The 16,258-nt window shown below is 44.5% G+C and overlaps 1 protein-coding gene across 5 annotated transcripts in view; it reads left to right on the forward strand.

The window, feature by feature from the left end:
- Window positions 1-421: 421 nt before the first annotated feature.
- IFT43 (intraflagellar transport 43) overlaps window positions 422-16,258 on the forward strand; it is a 63,545-nt gene continuing 47,708 nt past the window's right edge. For 4 of the 5 annotated variants that reach the window (XM_041397585.1, XM_041397576.1, XM_041397567.1 and 1 more), the window contains exons 1-3: window positions 439-495; window positions 850-939; window positions 15,912-15,979. In XM_041397585.1, the coding sequence (XP_041253519.1) occupies window positions 442-495; window positions 850-939; window positions 15,912-15,979 (212 nt within the window). In that variant the 5' untranslated portion in view covers window positions 439-441. Of the gene's footprint in view, window positions 496-849; window positions 940-15,911; window positions 15,980-16,258 lie in introns of all 5 variants that reach the window. The other variant, XM_041397548.1, reaches the window with a different exon arrangement.

Below are 16,258 nucleotides of genomic sequence, written 5' to 3' on the forward strand. Positions count from 1 at the left end.
TGTTAGAGAGCCAGGGAGAATTGGGAAGAGCATCAGAAGCCATCAGGAGACTTTGGCAAAAGCCTCTATCAGGAGACAGATGTGTAAGGCTAGGATTTATCTGCCTTAGTGGGAACTTTAAAAGTATCTTCGGCAAAAAGCTGGAGAAGGCAGAGCGTCACACTGTTCCCGGCCTGCCACACCGCAAGTGCAATTAGAAAGGGCTGAGAACCCGCATGAGGTGCTGCAGCACCGGTGTCCCCCTCAGTCAGGACAAGGTTTTAAGACTGCTGCGGGGGTGGATGTTTCTGTGGCTGCCGGGCGCCGTGAGCTCGGCCCAGCCCGCGGGGCGGGTGGCCGGGCGGTGCGGGGCTGCCGGCCGAGCCCGGCGGGGCCGTGCCCGCGGTTGCCGGGGCGGCGGGGCGGGCTGTCCGCCGGAAGCACCGGCGGCCGCGGCGGCGGATGGAGGCTGAGCCGGAGCGAGCGGAGGCGCCGCGGAGAGGCGGCGTCGCCGGGGTGAGCGGGCCCAGCCTCGCCGAGCGGGGGCTCCGGGGCCTTGGACCGCGGTCCGGTCGCCGCCCGGAGGGGGCGGGGGGTCGGCGGCACGGCTGCCCTGGGGCAGGGAAGGGCCGGGTCGGGCCGGGCCGAGCGGCCGGCGGTGGGGCCGAGCAGCGCGGCTGGGCGGGCCGGGAGGCGGCTCGGGGCTCACACCTGCGGCGAGCGGAGGCTGTGCGCTCTGAGGGCACCGCGCCTCGCTGCGGGGCGGGGCGCGGCCGCAGGGCCGTGCCTTGCCTTCTGCTCCCTGCGGTGAAACGGCTCTTGTCAGTAACTGTGTGTCCTCTGCTCCTCCGTGTTCCCCCTGCACTACAGGTACTAAAGATGGGCCGTCGAGCCCGCCAAGACCTCTTTGCAGGTGAAAAACTCAGCAGGAAGAATTCCCCGTCTGCTTCTCTCGGAGAGGTGGGTGTCCTGTCAGGAGGGCTTGTCTGTTGTCTCCAGTGGAGAATTATTAATTTCTTCTGAGATTCCTTCCTGCATGGTGTGCTTTGCCTTTCAGTGTTGTCCTTAGATATGGGACTCATGTGACTGCCCTGTCCCTTTCTGGTGTTGCCCTTTGTAGAATAGTTTCCACACAGGGTCCTATCTAGGGCTATGGTTTCTTACATGTCAAGTATGGAGAGTAGTATCATACAGGACTTGGGGCCTCTCCCTTCTGTGCATGCAGATCTTCCCGATATTTTAATTTCTAGATTTAAAATATGAGCAGGCACATAATTTTGTGACCAGTTTTGCCACCATCTACAGTAGCAAGGCAGATAAACAGATGCCTTACTTTTGTGCTTTGCTTTGCTAGAGCCAGAGTACATCTGACACGGTCTCTATCAAGTTTGTGTAGTGATGCTCTTTTTCATTTTCTCTGTGCACGGCTACAAAGGTCGTGCTGGGAGCCAGCTTTGCAGCATGAGACTTTTCCTTGTGGGTAATAATGTGCAAACTCAGCTCCCACTTGTCTTTGGAGGAAAACTTTGGTTCAGAGGCTGTTCTATTAGTACATCTTCAAATGGTAGAAGGGGGTCAGGAACCCCTCTTTCTCAGGAGAGTGAGGCAACATCCTCAAGTATCCAGAAATAGATCTGAACTGTTTAGATTCATTTTTTTGCTTAGTGTTGCAGCATGCTGAAATTCTTCCTGGAAGCTTTCTGTTGGATGTTAGCATGGCTCCTCCACAGACACGTCCTTCTAGAAGGAACAGCTCTCAAGAAATGACATACCAGTTTTGCTCCCTGAGCAAAATACCAGATGGACAAAAATGTCATCTGACTTCCACGTTGTTGGCATTGATACTTGATTAAATGAAGTGATGCTTACTATTTTGCAATGTCAGTCAATGGTCTCCAGCATACCATATTCTTGGCTTCTTTAAACTGGAAACCATTTTGCCCTGCTGGCCACCCTCACACCAACTCTGCCTCTGGCTACTCTGCTCACAGCCCTAGGACCTTCTGTCTTGGAGTGCCTACTCCCTGATTCCCTGTGCAGTGACAAAACTTTCCTATTACACTGAGTAGCTGTGTCCCAGACATCTGTGCCAAAATGGTTGTGGGTGGATTTTTCCTTTGAGACCCTGTGATACTGTTGAAAATACCACTATTACAGCTTAGCTTACAATAACACCTCATAGAGCAGACTTTTTTCTGGAGAAAGTATGCTCTTTTCTTTTGATATGCATAATGGAGAATCATCTTCCACCTAGGGATTCTCCTCTTGGATATGCTGTAGGCATTCAGGATGAATTCTGTGAGTGAATGTGCAGAAGATGCAGTTTAAGAAATAGAAGTAACTGTTGACCTCATATGTAAAGAAAGTCTTAGGGAAACCAGCTGGGGGTTCAAGGGGGTGTAATCATTAGCTGGCCTCCACATTAGGGTGGCTCACTGTCAGATTGTTCTCTTGCTGGAACTGCCCATCCTAGCTCATGGTCTGTTTCTCTGGTTTGAAAGAGACCAGGGCGTTATGCAGAGGTACAGCTGATGGACTGTAACTTACTGCAGTTTGCTTGTGCTTACTGCTCGCATCACGACCATTTCAATAGCTGGGAAGAGTTCATAGGGGCTCCAGGACTTGAGCCAGTCCTGAAGAAGACTAAGAAACAGTTACAGTGTTCTGTTTGAGAGCAGTGAGCTTTTCAGCAACAGAAGGGTGAGGATTTCCGTGCCTTACAACATTCCAATATCTTAATCACCAGGAAGAATAGTTTGTGTCAATAGTCTCCCTTCAGACAGGTCTTTGTTGCTAAATGTTTATATTAATTGAGAACCTTGAAGGTACTGGAAGAAAGACAAAATCCACTGTAAATAATCCTCAGCCTTTTCCTTTGCTCCAAAATTGGAGGCTTTTTATACGTGACCGTATTTGTTACCAAAGTGAGTATTTAAGAGAACTGATGTTTTTTCCTTCACCCTAGACTGGCCTTTTACTTTTCTGGAAGCTTGGCCTTAGCTTGCTGTTAAATTGTGGGGTTACAATGGATATCTCCTTCAGCCATCTAGTCCTCTTGAAACCTTTATAAGAAATCTTCCCAAAAGAAATGCAAGATTAAGAAAAAGCCAGTCCTTTTGGGTTGTTTTTCTGGAACTAGCAGTAGTGGATTAGGCGCCATGTAATTAATTTCAGCATAGAAGGTTTTATTCTTATTACTGATTTTGAAGGCAAAGGGGTTTGTCATAAACCTTTGCCACATTCACACCCTCATATGCAATTTCACATTCAGGTTAGTGATTTTGCCTTCAGAGGTTCCTCAGAGTTTTAAAACTGGTTTCATTCACCTTGACTCTTTTTGAATTTTTTTTTTAATTCCATGCCAATACACTCAGATTCCACCCATCTCAAATTTCTGCTATGAACATACCATTTGTGCTATTGTTTGGGTCTTTTCATAACACTGAGAAGCATCCAGGAAGTGTTTTCTAGTCAGAGCAGCTTGTTTGAAGGAAGCACAAGGTACCTGTCTGTCCATGTTTCAACATCTGGGCTTATTACAAGGAAATTCACTTAGAGGGCGGACAATTACTGTAATTAAAAAGATCTTTGTTTTGAAGTCAATAGGCAAATCATCTGACTTGGAGCATAGATCTTATCAGGTTACTGCTGATCTTTGCTTGGCCTGGGTTCTCTCTTCCAAAAGACACTCCAAACTGTGTGTTGCTCTATTCAACAAACGTGTGTTAAAACCCCCTTCCCCAGGGCATAGTTGCAATGTCTTGTGCCTTGTAGCCTAATCTACTTCCCCCAAGCTCTATGAAAACACTATGCTATCTTAGTATTTTTTCAGTGCCTGTTGTGTGTATGTATCTCCCACAAAAATATTCTTAACTACAGCAGCAAATTTGTAATTCCTCTGCCCAGATCTCTACTTCATAATTCCCATTCTGTGTGGAAGTTACCTGCATTATCTTCAAACGTAGACCTCCTCAAGGGGCTCATGGAAGTCACAAAGCTGACACTCTGCCCATGTGACATGCAGAGCATTCCTGCCTTTTCAGAAGTACAAGTACTGACAAACTACACTGCAGCTATGTGTTATTTCACCAGGCAAGATCTAACATGATTATTTGCTGTAATTGGTGCAGTTGGCACCCTCCTGCAGCAAAGGCTGTGTGCGTTCCTGCCTTCAGAGCTCCTTGGCAATTCAGCAGGCACTTCTTGGGCACCCAGGGGAATATGCTGTAAGTGGGAATTCCTAGAGATAAATCTGCTTGCTGCATGCCAGAACTCCACATTTCAAACATTCATTTCAGAGGGGTAATGTATCTCTTTTTCCGTTGAGAGGCCTTTCCCATCCCCTGGCTTGATGTGGTACATTTACTCGTCTTGATGCTATCAAGTTTCTGACAGAATGGGAGAAACTCAAGCTAGTTCTGTTATTTGTATAATGAGAGGGACAGCTCATACAATGAGATCTGTTGAAGATCTTTGCTATCCCATCCCAACAGGACTTCTAGACACTTTTACAGAATAAAAGTCAAACCTTTTTCCTGGCTCTAACATCACTGCACCCAACAGCCTGAATGCTGGCTTGATGACATCCATCAGAAGTTGTTTGGCCAGGTTTGGAGCTCTTGATGAGATTGATTTGGAAAGATGAGTGGAAAAGCCTTTAAAAAAAAAGTATCAGCAGATTTTTTCTTTCCTGTTTCTTCTCTCAAGAGTGGACTATTTGCTGTCCTGTAAGAAATCTGTGTGCAAAAATATTTTAATGTTATCCTACTTTCATGGTCTATTTACTCTTCATCCTACAGTGATGTGATTCCCTTGGGACCTTTTTCAAGAGTTCCCTGGTTTCTGCCTCTTGCAGTCTCAGTATGATTTTGCCAGCATATCTCTGGCAGCACTCTGTCAATCCTTTGAATGGAGACTGCTTTACTAAGCAGTGGTCAGCCTAAAGGATGAAGGTTTTCCCTATTTTGAAAATACTTCCACACAGGTAGGACAAAATGACTTTATATCAGGGTTTGCCCAAAATCAAGTTCCCTGCTGGTTCTCTCTGCCACATTTCACCACAGCCTGGGGATAGGCTCTGTGCTTTCTCTTCTGAAAATATGTTCTTCTCTTGTCCTAGCTGGTATTTGTATACTTGCTTATGTAGTTGTGGTCCTTGGGTGGTAGTTAAAAAGCATTTCTTGCTGTAAAATAAGAATTGCTGAGGGTGGAACCCACGTGAAAGATTGCTCCAAGAAGTGGTTCTTTAAATACTTTTCCAATATGTGTTGCCCACCTGTATTTTCTTCCATGCTAGTGCAAGTCTTGTGCCACTTGGGCTCTGGACATCCAGAGAAGCTTAGGTTACGTGGACCCCACAGAAGCCTTTCTGCTTTTGGCTGTGGGAAGAAGCAGGCCCCTGGCTGACAGATACATCCTTCCAACAGATTTTTACCAGTTGGGCAAATCTGATTTCATTTGTGCTGCTCATTGGTAAGGACACTTTTGTACCCCAGCTGCTCTAACCTGCATGCAGCCCCACTCTGCTATTATTGTAGTAAGATCATAAGACCAGATGACAGCGAAGACACAAAATGAACTCAGATACCAAACCACTTCCATGAGAGGTATATGCAATTTATAATCACAGGAGAGATGATTTAATCCAGAAGAAAAGTCAGGTGGATTAATGGAGTGCTTCCAGCCATCCTATGCATACTCCTGGTGTGGGTCATAGGACAATCAGGATACTCTGAATTCTCCTCCAAGTGGTTCTGAACACTGTGATTTCTAGAATAGCATGGAGATTATTGGGTTCCTAATTACCTCTTTGCATTTGGTGCCTAACAGCACTGGTTGTTGCAACTGCTGGTGCTGACAGTCTGCTCATCTAAAAGGTTCTCAACCAGTTTGCAACTTTCACAGTGATTAACAGGCTGATTTTCTTGAGTTACTTATCTACCACACAGCCAAGCTGCTCCCTTACAGTGTTAGCTAAAGATCATCTGCTGAAGCTAACACTGATGGCAGCTATGCCTGTCTTACACTAACTGCTACGGCTTGTGCTCTCAGGGGAGAATCTGAGGTTGCCTTGAGAAACAGTAGCTTCTGAAAAAAGGGCTGTAGCCTGCTACAGTGTGTAACCCCCAGTATGACTGGTCCAGTATCAGTTCTGATCTCTGGCATGGCTGCTGTGGCTCTCCATATGAATCTTTCTAGGATTCTACACACCTGAATAATTTGAGTTTTATCATGCTATAGGGAGCTGAGTCTGTTCTCTTCTTGCTCATGCTTGGGTTTTGTTTTTTGGGTTTTTTTTTTATTTTTATTTTTTTTTTATTCTTTAAGTATCACAGTTGGCATCTGCATAAATGACTGGATATAAAGTGTTATAATGGTGGGATCAACTTTATGCTTTGTTCAAGTGAATAAGGTTGCAAAGCATGTGCTGCAGGACAGTCATAAATGTCAATCTTCAAGCTGTTTTGTGCAGGCTTCAATAGTGCTTCCTTTTAATTTCTCTCTCTTTTTCCCTCCTGACCTTTCAAGGATGAAGACTATCAGGAAAAGGTTGACCATGTAAGACTCGAGGCTTTCTAGGTCGATGCTGGCTCCTCTGAAGGGGGCTAGTAGGATTTACCTATTATGTGTCTGGAGACAACCTTAAGAGGGAACTCTAGTACTGGAGAACAATATAAAGTTTGCTTTTGATGCAGTGCCTTTCCTGCATCCTCTGTTTCTGTTGCTGACAGATTTTTCATTATCTTTGAAACAGCTGCTCTAATCAGCTGCTGCATCTTGTTTTGAGGTCACAGATGTATATGTGGCCACTGAAAAGATGCTCTATTTTCATCTAAAAGTAAGGACAGCAACTAGCTAATAGACTACAAAACCTGACTTAACCTAGATTGCTGTCCAGTATGGTTAGTTTGCTTTTATAACATGAAAACTTATCTTTAGGGACAATGAAGTCTTGCTGGTGCCCAAGAGGAGAAGGCCAGGCAGTAGTAATAAGGACATGTGCCTTTGGATTTTCTATGAGTCTTTTCTTTTGATTGCACCAGCACTGAATGCCAGAATCAATAATAATGTCACAGTGCTTCTTACCAGGCTCCTGTTACACACAGAGAAGGAACACACATATCCTTTCTTATCCTGCACCAAAGCTAAATACGCCTTAGCATTAATTTAGCATTAGAAGCCAGGATGATGCCATTCAGAACAACCTGAGAAGTTCTACCTGTTTCTGTTGAAGTCTTTGGGCTAATTGCCTTGCACTCTTCCTAACCATGGAATTGGTGTTGCCCAATTCTTCCTGGCTAGAGTTGCTCTCTCTTAGATAATTAAAACACCGTCTCCTGTGCTCTTAATTCCTTCTGCTGAAGGACCACTCCAGTACTGGTAGTACAGTAGATTCATCTGTGAAATTTAAAGCCCAGAAAAGAAACCATATCACCCATCTCATTAATTCTGGCCTCAGAAGGGTATGCTCATCACAAGGAGTCAAGACTGTTCAGATTAGCTCAGTTTTCTCTTGGTAGTGCAAGAGATGATATTGTAAAAAAGATCCACTGGGTTTATTTGGCAGTGATGGATGGTTCAGGACTATGCCCAGAGCACTTTTCCATTTATCAGGCAAAGAGACCTCCCACTGATGGGTATAGTTTTGGGGACTGGTTGTCTAATAGAAATTTTTACTGATAATTGATCTAATCTTCCCACCCCCCCCCGCCTCGCTGGAACCAGTCCTTACAGTCATTTCACTGAAACTAATTCCACCTCCATACAGTGCCCTAAATCATTGATTCCCAAGGTCTGCTGTCGAGTGCTGACTGGTCACATGCCACAGGCGCCTTCTTGCTTCTGGCTGCTAAATTTCATTAAAATAACTTTACTGATGTGACTCTTCCACATGAGCAATTGTTGCTTCAGGGATGTTATGCAATGGTGCCTGGCAAGGAGATTTTACTTAGTATGAGGGGGCCCTGCTTTGAAAACCATTTTGTTTGGATAATTCCTGTGTCCTTCTTGCAGGCTTGTGCTCTTAAGCATGACAGTCACACTTTATAGTATTTTTCCATTTGGAAAAGTCTGTAAATAGTATAAAATGCTTAACTGAGTGTTCAGAAATCTGGCTGATCAGTAAGCTGCTTGTAACTTATACTACAGTATGCTTACAAACTTCTGTTAATTGTATGATAAGTCTCCTCCAAATCAACTGTTAGTGGAACTTGATGTTATAAAGTGTGATTCAAATCTTGTTGCAGTATATCTCTCCCTTAGTCATTGCCTGGCCGATCTGAAATACTTGGCTTCTTGAATCATTTGTCCGAAGCTGGCCCCTTCATTCCCCGGATGGCTCATATAACCTTTCTCTGAACTCCCTTTGGGCTTTGCTGAGTGTTACAATATGAACTCTTCCTGGATTTGGTCCCTTTCCTCTTGCTGTGCTGAAGATAACTTTGTAGCTGCTTGAATGCTAACAAACAACCTCATCAGGGTTGTTGATGTGAATGTACCTGCTGAAGTCCTGCCCTCCAGCCATCTGCCTGCTCTGAAACTTGTTTTGCATCCTTTGGCAAACCACTCATCTTGCATCTGAATTTTTGCCAGTTGAATCACTCATTTGGCTGCACCTTCCAAGACTGCCTGGGATATTTAGCCAAAGGCTGTAAGGCTAATCAATGGTATAATAAAGGGTGTATCCTAATATTTCAGTTAATTTGCAGAGGCAGAATATGCAGGAGTATGAATGTGGTTGTGAGCCAAGATTTTGCTGGGTTCTTTTTGTGGCTTTGCCACAGATTTGCTTTGGGACCTTGGAGAAGTCCTTCCACTAGTTTTCTTTAGTCCCTGTCTGAAAGGAAAGCTAGAGCTTTATGCAGAAGCACTGTGGGTATTCCCTGAATAGACCCACAGGGGGATTTAGATGCCTTATCCTCATAACAAAATCCATATCCTGCACTGGGTGCCTGTGTAGTGCGTAGGTAATCTCAGGGTGGCCTGATGGATCTTCTGGGATGGTAAAGAGTGGCTGGGAATGGCAGTGTGTCTGAAACTCTGTCCTTCTGTGGAGTTCTGGCCCCATTCTGCGAGCTCTGGGAGTGCATGTCCTTGCACTACCAGTGAGAGAGCCTGATCCCCATCCTTTGTTTTCTAGCCTCCAGAAGTAGAGCAGGGCTTTTTCTTGCCTTCAGGGACCTCCATTTCCTGAGTAAGCAGATGTTCATTTCAGTGTTGGAACCTCATGCTTTAGACACAGAGATTAAACTGGCCATCTCCTTTCTAAGCTGGAAAACACTGATTTTATTGTCATCTTCCTTCTCTGAGAAAGATGCAGCAAGTAATGTTTGCCACCTCCATAGGGAATATTATATATCATGACAAGTCTATGAGCTGTTCTGAGTCTGAGAAGGCTCTCAGTCCTTTCTCCTGAAGCCACTCTGCTTTGCAAATGGAACCAAAAGAATTTTGGTACCACCATAGGGAAAGACTTTCTAACTGAAGGCAACAACATTTGAGTGGGAAGACATCAGTTCCTATGGGTCCTGCTGGGACCTCATCCTCTAGCTGTGCTTTGGTAGACGTGGCATAGGTAGTCTCAAGGTCCTTCTCAGACTAAAAATAGGGACAGCACCTGATTTCTGACCCTTGTACAGGTGAATGCTGGCCTCTGTGGCTCTATATCACTCAGTGTTTGAATGACAATATGCTTTAAGGCAACAACTGAAAAGAGGATTTGAAGATCTGACCTTTCCAGAGGGGGCATCAAAGTCCTTTTGTAGTTCTAGTTGCCAGTGCTTCTAAAACATTTGGGTGGAAAAATGGGCTATTGCTTTTTAGGTTAAATCAACATGCCATGAACAATTGTTTTCATTGAGTGTTTGTTGGAAGAACAACTATAAAAAGAATGTAAGTACCTGAAATATAAAGCCAGTTGTGTTCTTAAATTGCTAGGTCAGCCAGTTGGGTGAGGTTGAGTGAGTGTATTTGCATTCTAAAATACAGTGCAGAATGATGTGGAGATCCCCTGGTGAGAAGGAACCTGCTCTCTACCTGGAGAGGTACTAGCTTCATTACCAGAAGTACCTAAAACAAGACAATTTCCAGACTTGAGCTGACTCATGTGGATCCTGCTTGCAGGTGTGTCTGCACCTGTGGTGTAGACATGGCCTGGGGCTTGATATGATCAGGGCCTTTAATCAGAGCGGTATTTTCCTGACCCAGTTCTTACCCTTGCATAGTGGTTGGCACCCAGCTCTAAACTCTCATTCCATTGTCTGGTCTGGTCTGGATCTGTGCAGCAGCCACCCCCCAAGTGCTTTCCCCTACATTCCCTGAAACTTTAAAACATGCAAGTGAGGAGCCCAGCACCAGCTGTACTCAGCTTAGTATTGATCAGGGAACCTTATTTGCATAAAAATAATCACAATGGTTTGGGCACTGTCCTTCCACTCTGGTTTAGAGAGTTCATGACCTAGGAAGTCATAACTGTAATGTAGTCACAGTCATTTTTGTATCTACAATTTGCACTGCAATAAGATCTAGAGAGCATTGATGTATGGCTGGAAGAAAAATTTCCTATTCCCAAAGATCTTACAGTCTTACTGCAATGTTTTTCTCTAGCATCCTGTTCTCCCCTGTGATCTTCAGCTTGCAGAGGAGCCTTCAGCAGGGGTAGCTGCATTTTGTATATGGCATGTTGCCAGGGTTTTGCTTTCTTAGGCATGCATTTGGGAGTAGGGTGAACTGGCAGTAGATAGCTCTTGAAGCAATTGGCATTTCTGAGAACCTGGGAGGGTTCTCTGAGGCAGAATTTCCCGTAGCTATTGCACACTGCGAATGCCCTCGCATTTACATGGTCATCCTGGCCTGAGCTGCATTTGTCCCTCCATGTCCCAGAGTTTCTATCAGGTATTTTGATTCTTGCATTATTCTAGTAAATACCCTCCACTGAAAGGATCCAACATCCAAGGAAGCACTGGGTTTTTTACCTGATTCCATTTTACAGGGTTTGCATTTTTTTATTTTTTTTTTTTCCCCAGAGCTCTTCTGGTTGCTTGTAGAAATGCTGGACTCCCAGACTGTTCCTGGGGACCTCTCATCTGGAAGTTGGCCAGATTCTCCAAGAGGAATCTCAAAAATGCAGCTGAACTTTTGTTCCCTAATTAGGCCAACTTCCCCAGTGTGAGCCCTAGTACTGCATGGCCTGGAGCTCCCCAAGGCCTTGTGCAGCCTTTCTCCTGTGCACCCCGACTGGCTGACCGGCAGGGCAGTTATTTTCAGCTTTCTGAGCTTATCTCCTTGCCTTTTGATGACATCTTCTGAAATAGTATTTCTAGTCAGCCGTGTTTCCCAGCCTTTCTAGTAGTATCCTGCCTGCTTGTCTACCTTGATGTGGATTAGGGACAATCTCATTGAAAATAATTTTATTAAAAGCTTTTCCTTTTCCACACATTTATTTCATACTTTGAGTGCTTCAGGACCCACCTCAAGTCAACAAAAGGAATGTAGGAGGTGGGAAGGTGGATGGGAAAATGTCTGACCATATGTAGCATAAAGTGGTAGCAAACTTAGAAATGTTCATGCTTAGGAGGGCTGGAGGGGCACTTCCCTATAACTATGGGTTGTGAGAGGATTCTACGTGGTGACCCCTTGTTTAGAGAATCAGATTGTTGTGTGCTGATTCACTGTTTTCCTGCAGGGGAGAGCAGTAACTCCTCAGACAGGTTAAGGTGCCAAATCCTGCAAAGGTGACAGCTTTCCTCAGGGGTGCATGTCAGCTGACAAACAGCTGGCCACTGTTTTGGGAGAGCAATTCTTGATTAATAGCTGGTTAACTATATTAACTGCTCCTTTACCTGTGATAGATGGCAGAGAATATTTGAAGGCCCCCAAGAACTTCTGTTTCAATAACACTTTCCCTAGTGAAGGAAAGCCAGTGATTGTGAAAAGAGTTACAGTTTGTGGATGAAATGTAAATCCAGTATTTTCTGCTGAGTATTTAAGACATGCAGAAGTCCTTGGAGGGTATTCATTAAAATCAGATGCAGTATTTGAACCGTCTATGGACATGATGAAGAGAGACAGAAGAGATGGGTTGTTCTTTGCAAAAAGCCCAGACTTGCATAGATCTTGGAATTGATGTGTTTTTGATATCATACATGCTCTGAGGTCAGTATAGTTTATTTTATGTGGCTGTTTAGGTGCAGTGGGGCCGTTTGACTTATAGCTCTTTAAATGGCAGCAATCAAAACTAATTCATCAGGCCTGGTTGTGGAGATTTGCTTTTCTTCAGTCAAGGGAGCCTATGGCATCTTGCTGGAGAAGAGAATCCTTGAGACTGCCCATACTTCTTTCTTTCCACTTCTTGGTCAATGGATAAAAACAAGACATCTACATACTGTGTAAAATCTCACAGTGTTTGTATATTGGAAAAACATAGATTCTATGTATTTTAGGAGAAATATGACACGATAGAAGAATTGTATGTCCTCTGTTGCATGCTTTCAATGTCATTTGAGTCCCTACATCCCTGCACAGAGTGCTCAGTGTTTCAAAGGAGCTGTCATGTTGATGAAGGTAAATTAATCCATGTTTCCAGACCCACCTGAGAATCTGAGGGACTTAACATGCCCATAATCTGCCTCTGTTGTGGTAGATCCTAAAAGAAACTTTGCTGGACCTTCAGGATTCAGAGACACACAGGATAGTTTCTTCCATGAGGGAAGCAGCATTCAAATGGCACCTTCAAAACTGTAGACGTGATCTGACAAGTAGCCTGGAAATTTCTGCTTTAATGGGGAAGCCAGATTAGAATTCTGAATCTGTCTGATAAGAAAGGGCCTGGAAAACAATAAAGAAGAAGGTAGAGTTTCTACTTTGATGCAGGAGAGATGGAATTCAGGCCAGTCATTTTTCCAAGGGAGAGATAAAATACTGATTGTGGATGTAGTATCAAAGTTATGGTATGGAAGGTGGCCTGAGAAATATTGGAAAAATGCCCTCACAAAGATGGTGAGCTAAATTTCTGAGGGAAAAAAACAAGCAGAAACAACGAAACAAAAAATTCAGACCATGGCAATTTTCCTTGGAAAAGGGACAATCTGCAGAAACTCAAGTAGAGGAGATCTTCTGGAGATAAATAATGGACGAAACTGAAGTGGAAAAGAAAATCCCAGCAAGTAAGTGATTAGTTGATGCTGTGAAAGAGACTGAGCAGCAAGGGCTGAGAGACAACATTTGTCAGGAGCTGGTGGAATCTCAGTGTTTTGAACACCGAACTGTTTGGATGTATAGCTTTATATTTGGGAATATACATACAAATCTTGCCTAAGGTATTAACAGTAGGTACCAACAAGTTCTCATCATCTAAATCCTCAGTCTTTTTCACCAAAAAGGTATGTTTAAGAGCACATTTGCTGCATTACAGAAGAACAGTGTACTCTATTTTTGCTCTGATCCCTCTGGGGTTGACATTTGTCCCACTTTCTGTCTCAAGCTCTTGCTTGAAGCTGCAAAGTCCCTACCTGTCACCATATTATGGTAAAGCATGGCATTGCATTCTCAATTGTAAATTACACTGAGATTTTGGAACTGTGAAAGTATATGAAGGTAAGTTTATTTACTTGACACAAGTGTATGTGGCATGTGACCTTATTGCAGCACTTTCCAGGCAGCTAACAAAGAATAGCTATTTCTCCTCAGCTGACAGTTAACATTGCCTTTCCTGTTGCTAGTGCTCCTGTAGGCAATTCAGAAAGAATTACCTGATTTATTGCAAGAGGAATGAAAGACCTGTAGGTGTATGTGAGGTGTTTTTCAGGATCTGACAGACATTCAGGGTTGCCTGGTGTGTATGATCAATGAGAACACAGTATAACATTGTCAAGACATTGGAGTCAAACCCTTAGATGCCCTGGGGTCATGCCTTATGCAAAGACTGGGCCAGACATTGTCATCACACTCTGATCTGGTGTGCCCCACTTGAGTTATTTTTGATCTGAAGGCTAGTTTTGATGATGAATAAATTAAATTGCAGGGGCACTGAAGTGCCCTGGACATGCTGCATTTTCCCTCAGCCTTACGGCCCAGGTTCTTTGGTGTCATTTTTGTATTCCTGTGCACCTTTGTGAGGAGTTGTGAGGCTGTGTGTCGGAAATAGGCTTGCTGGCTATCAGAGGGATAGTGTAAGGGGAAAGGGGGTTGTTTGCATGGGAAGCATCTGTGTGGGAAGGAGCGTGGTTTTGAGTTAGGGGTGTATGTAATGGGAATGAGGATGTTTATGTGGGCATGCACGCCCATATGTGGTGTGTGTTCCCACTTTTTCCTGGGCTCTGGGTGTGTCCAGATCAACTGAATTCAAAATGCTCCTTTTTTGGCACTGTAGCCTCTTCTCTGGTTTGGCATCTTAAGAATCTGGGGGAATCATTTAAAGATCAGAAAACTCCATTCACTTGGGCCCCTGAAGGCTTCACATTCTGTGACATGGTCATTCCAGTCGACTGAGCTCTGTCCCCTACGGATGAGCCCATATAAGGAGGCTGTTTCCTGCGTTTCACGCTCCCTGCCTGTCCCTCTGCCCTCCTGTGCTCCCTTTGCTGAAGAAAGTTGGTATTTTGGGACTGCAGCTCCTGCCTCATTCCTGCTCCCTGTTTATTTTTGGAGGATGACTATTTTTGCTCCTATCAGAGAGCTATGCAGGGTCATACCCCCTCCCTGCAGCAGGCAGAGGCTGCCCCTGGCAGGGTCTCTTAATTTCCCACACTCACAAACAGTGCTTCTACTTCAAGAAATAAACATGCGAGACCCCTACCATCAGGGGTTAGCTCGACTCTGTCCTCATCTGTGGCAAGAGGCAATTTAGCTTTTGCTCCGCGTTGACCCCACCACACATGCAAGGTCCTCTCTGAAGTCACAACTCCTTGGGAGTCATCCCACTCATTCACTTCCTTGATAAAAGCTGTGGAAGCCACCTGTGTCCCCACCATTCCTTTGCAGTTAGCATTTTTTCTCTGTTTTGGGACATGTTTTACCCAATCATTCTTTCTCATGATGGTCCATTCACAGATCCCTGTAGTCCATCTTCCCTCATTGGGCACCATCAACTGGGAGCTATGTAACCTGGGTTTACCTTGCATCTGCTTTTATCATTGCCTGCCCAATGTAAAGGCAGTGCTGTACCAAGTGCCTCAGGCTGGGGGAACCAAGGCCAAAATGGTAAATGGCAACGGGCAGCTTCCAGATGGTGGGAATTCATGGCCCCGTTTGGAAATTCCCATCATAAGCCCCAAGCTGAATTCCCATTTTCTCTTGCCATGTGGCAGAGTGCCACACAAGACAATGCAAGAAAATAGCAGGGGATGTCTTTAAGCACCAGATGATCTTCCTCTTTGGATTTCAGTGGTGGCAGTGGTGGGATTCATCCCAACTAACTCTGGAAGAGTTTGGGTATGGATCACTGTGTCTGAACTTGGCATCTATACTCCTATTCTAAGCAGTGGACAAAAGCAAACTTTTTAGGAACAATTCCTCATGTAAAATAAGATGTCTAAAACATGCTGTCTTGTACACTAGGAAAGGCATAATGTGATACCTCCCACTGATATGTAGGCAACAGTGATGAACAAGTTCCCAGTGAACCCTATTTTGCCAGGAGAGCACACCCTCTGTGGATCAGTCATCTACTGTATTGTGTGTCCTCCAAATGTCAAAGGCACATAGACCTGAATCTTGACAAGATAGGGTGATGCATCTTTTGTTTACAGACGAGCTTAAAAACCTGTCCTGTAGTTTTTGTCTTCCTTTTCTTTTATGACTAAAGAGCATTTTAAACACTACCTCTCAATTATTTTGTAAAGTATTACATTATTGTGTGTGGACCTGGTGTCTCAATTGGCTTGACTTTGGCTTGACCAGAGCTGTCTGTAACATGTCTCTTCTCTTTATTAAAGGTTCCACCACCTAAACCCCCACGCCGGCAAGGAGGCTGGGCGGATGATCCTGTACTGGCATCTACCAAGTGAGTCCTCAGCTCTTTCCTTATTAAGAGGGATTTAGGTGTGGAATAAAGGAACATCACTAGTTGAACCTTGCTGTCACAGACACTGGAACAGTTTTCCTGGGTCTTTCAGATGGTCTTTCTTTCCAAAATTAATGTAACTTGTTCAAGCCATTTGAAGTATTGCTTTTGCTTGGTTCCACTGGCTAATTGATTTGGAGAGGCTTAGAACTGTGTACATGTCCCTGTTTGCCAGAGGCAAATTATATTATATTCCTTACCTGGTACAGTGCCTGGAAG

This window comes from Onychostruthus taczanowskii, unplaced genomic scaffold, assembly GCF_017590055.1.
Source record: "Onychostruthus taczanowskii isolate IOZ18803 unplaced genomic scaffold, ASM1759005v1 scaffold1, whole genome shotgun sequence".
Lineage (NCBI taxonomy): Eukaryota > Metazoa > Chordata > Aves > Passeriformes > Passeridae > Onychostruthus > Onychostruthus taczanowskii.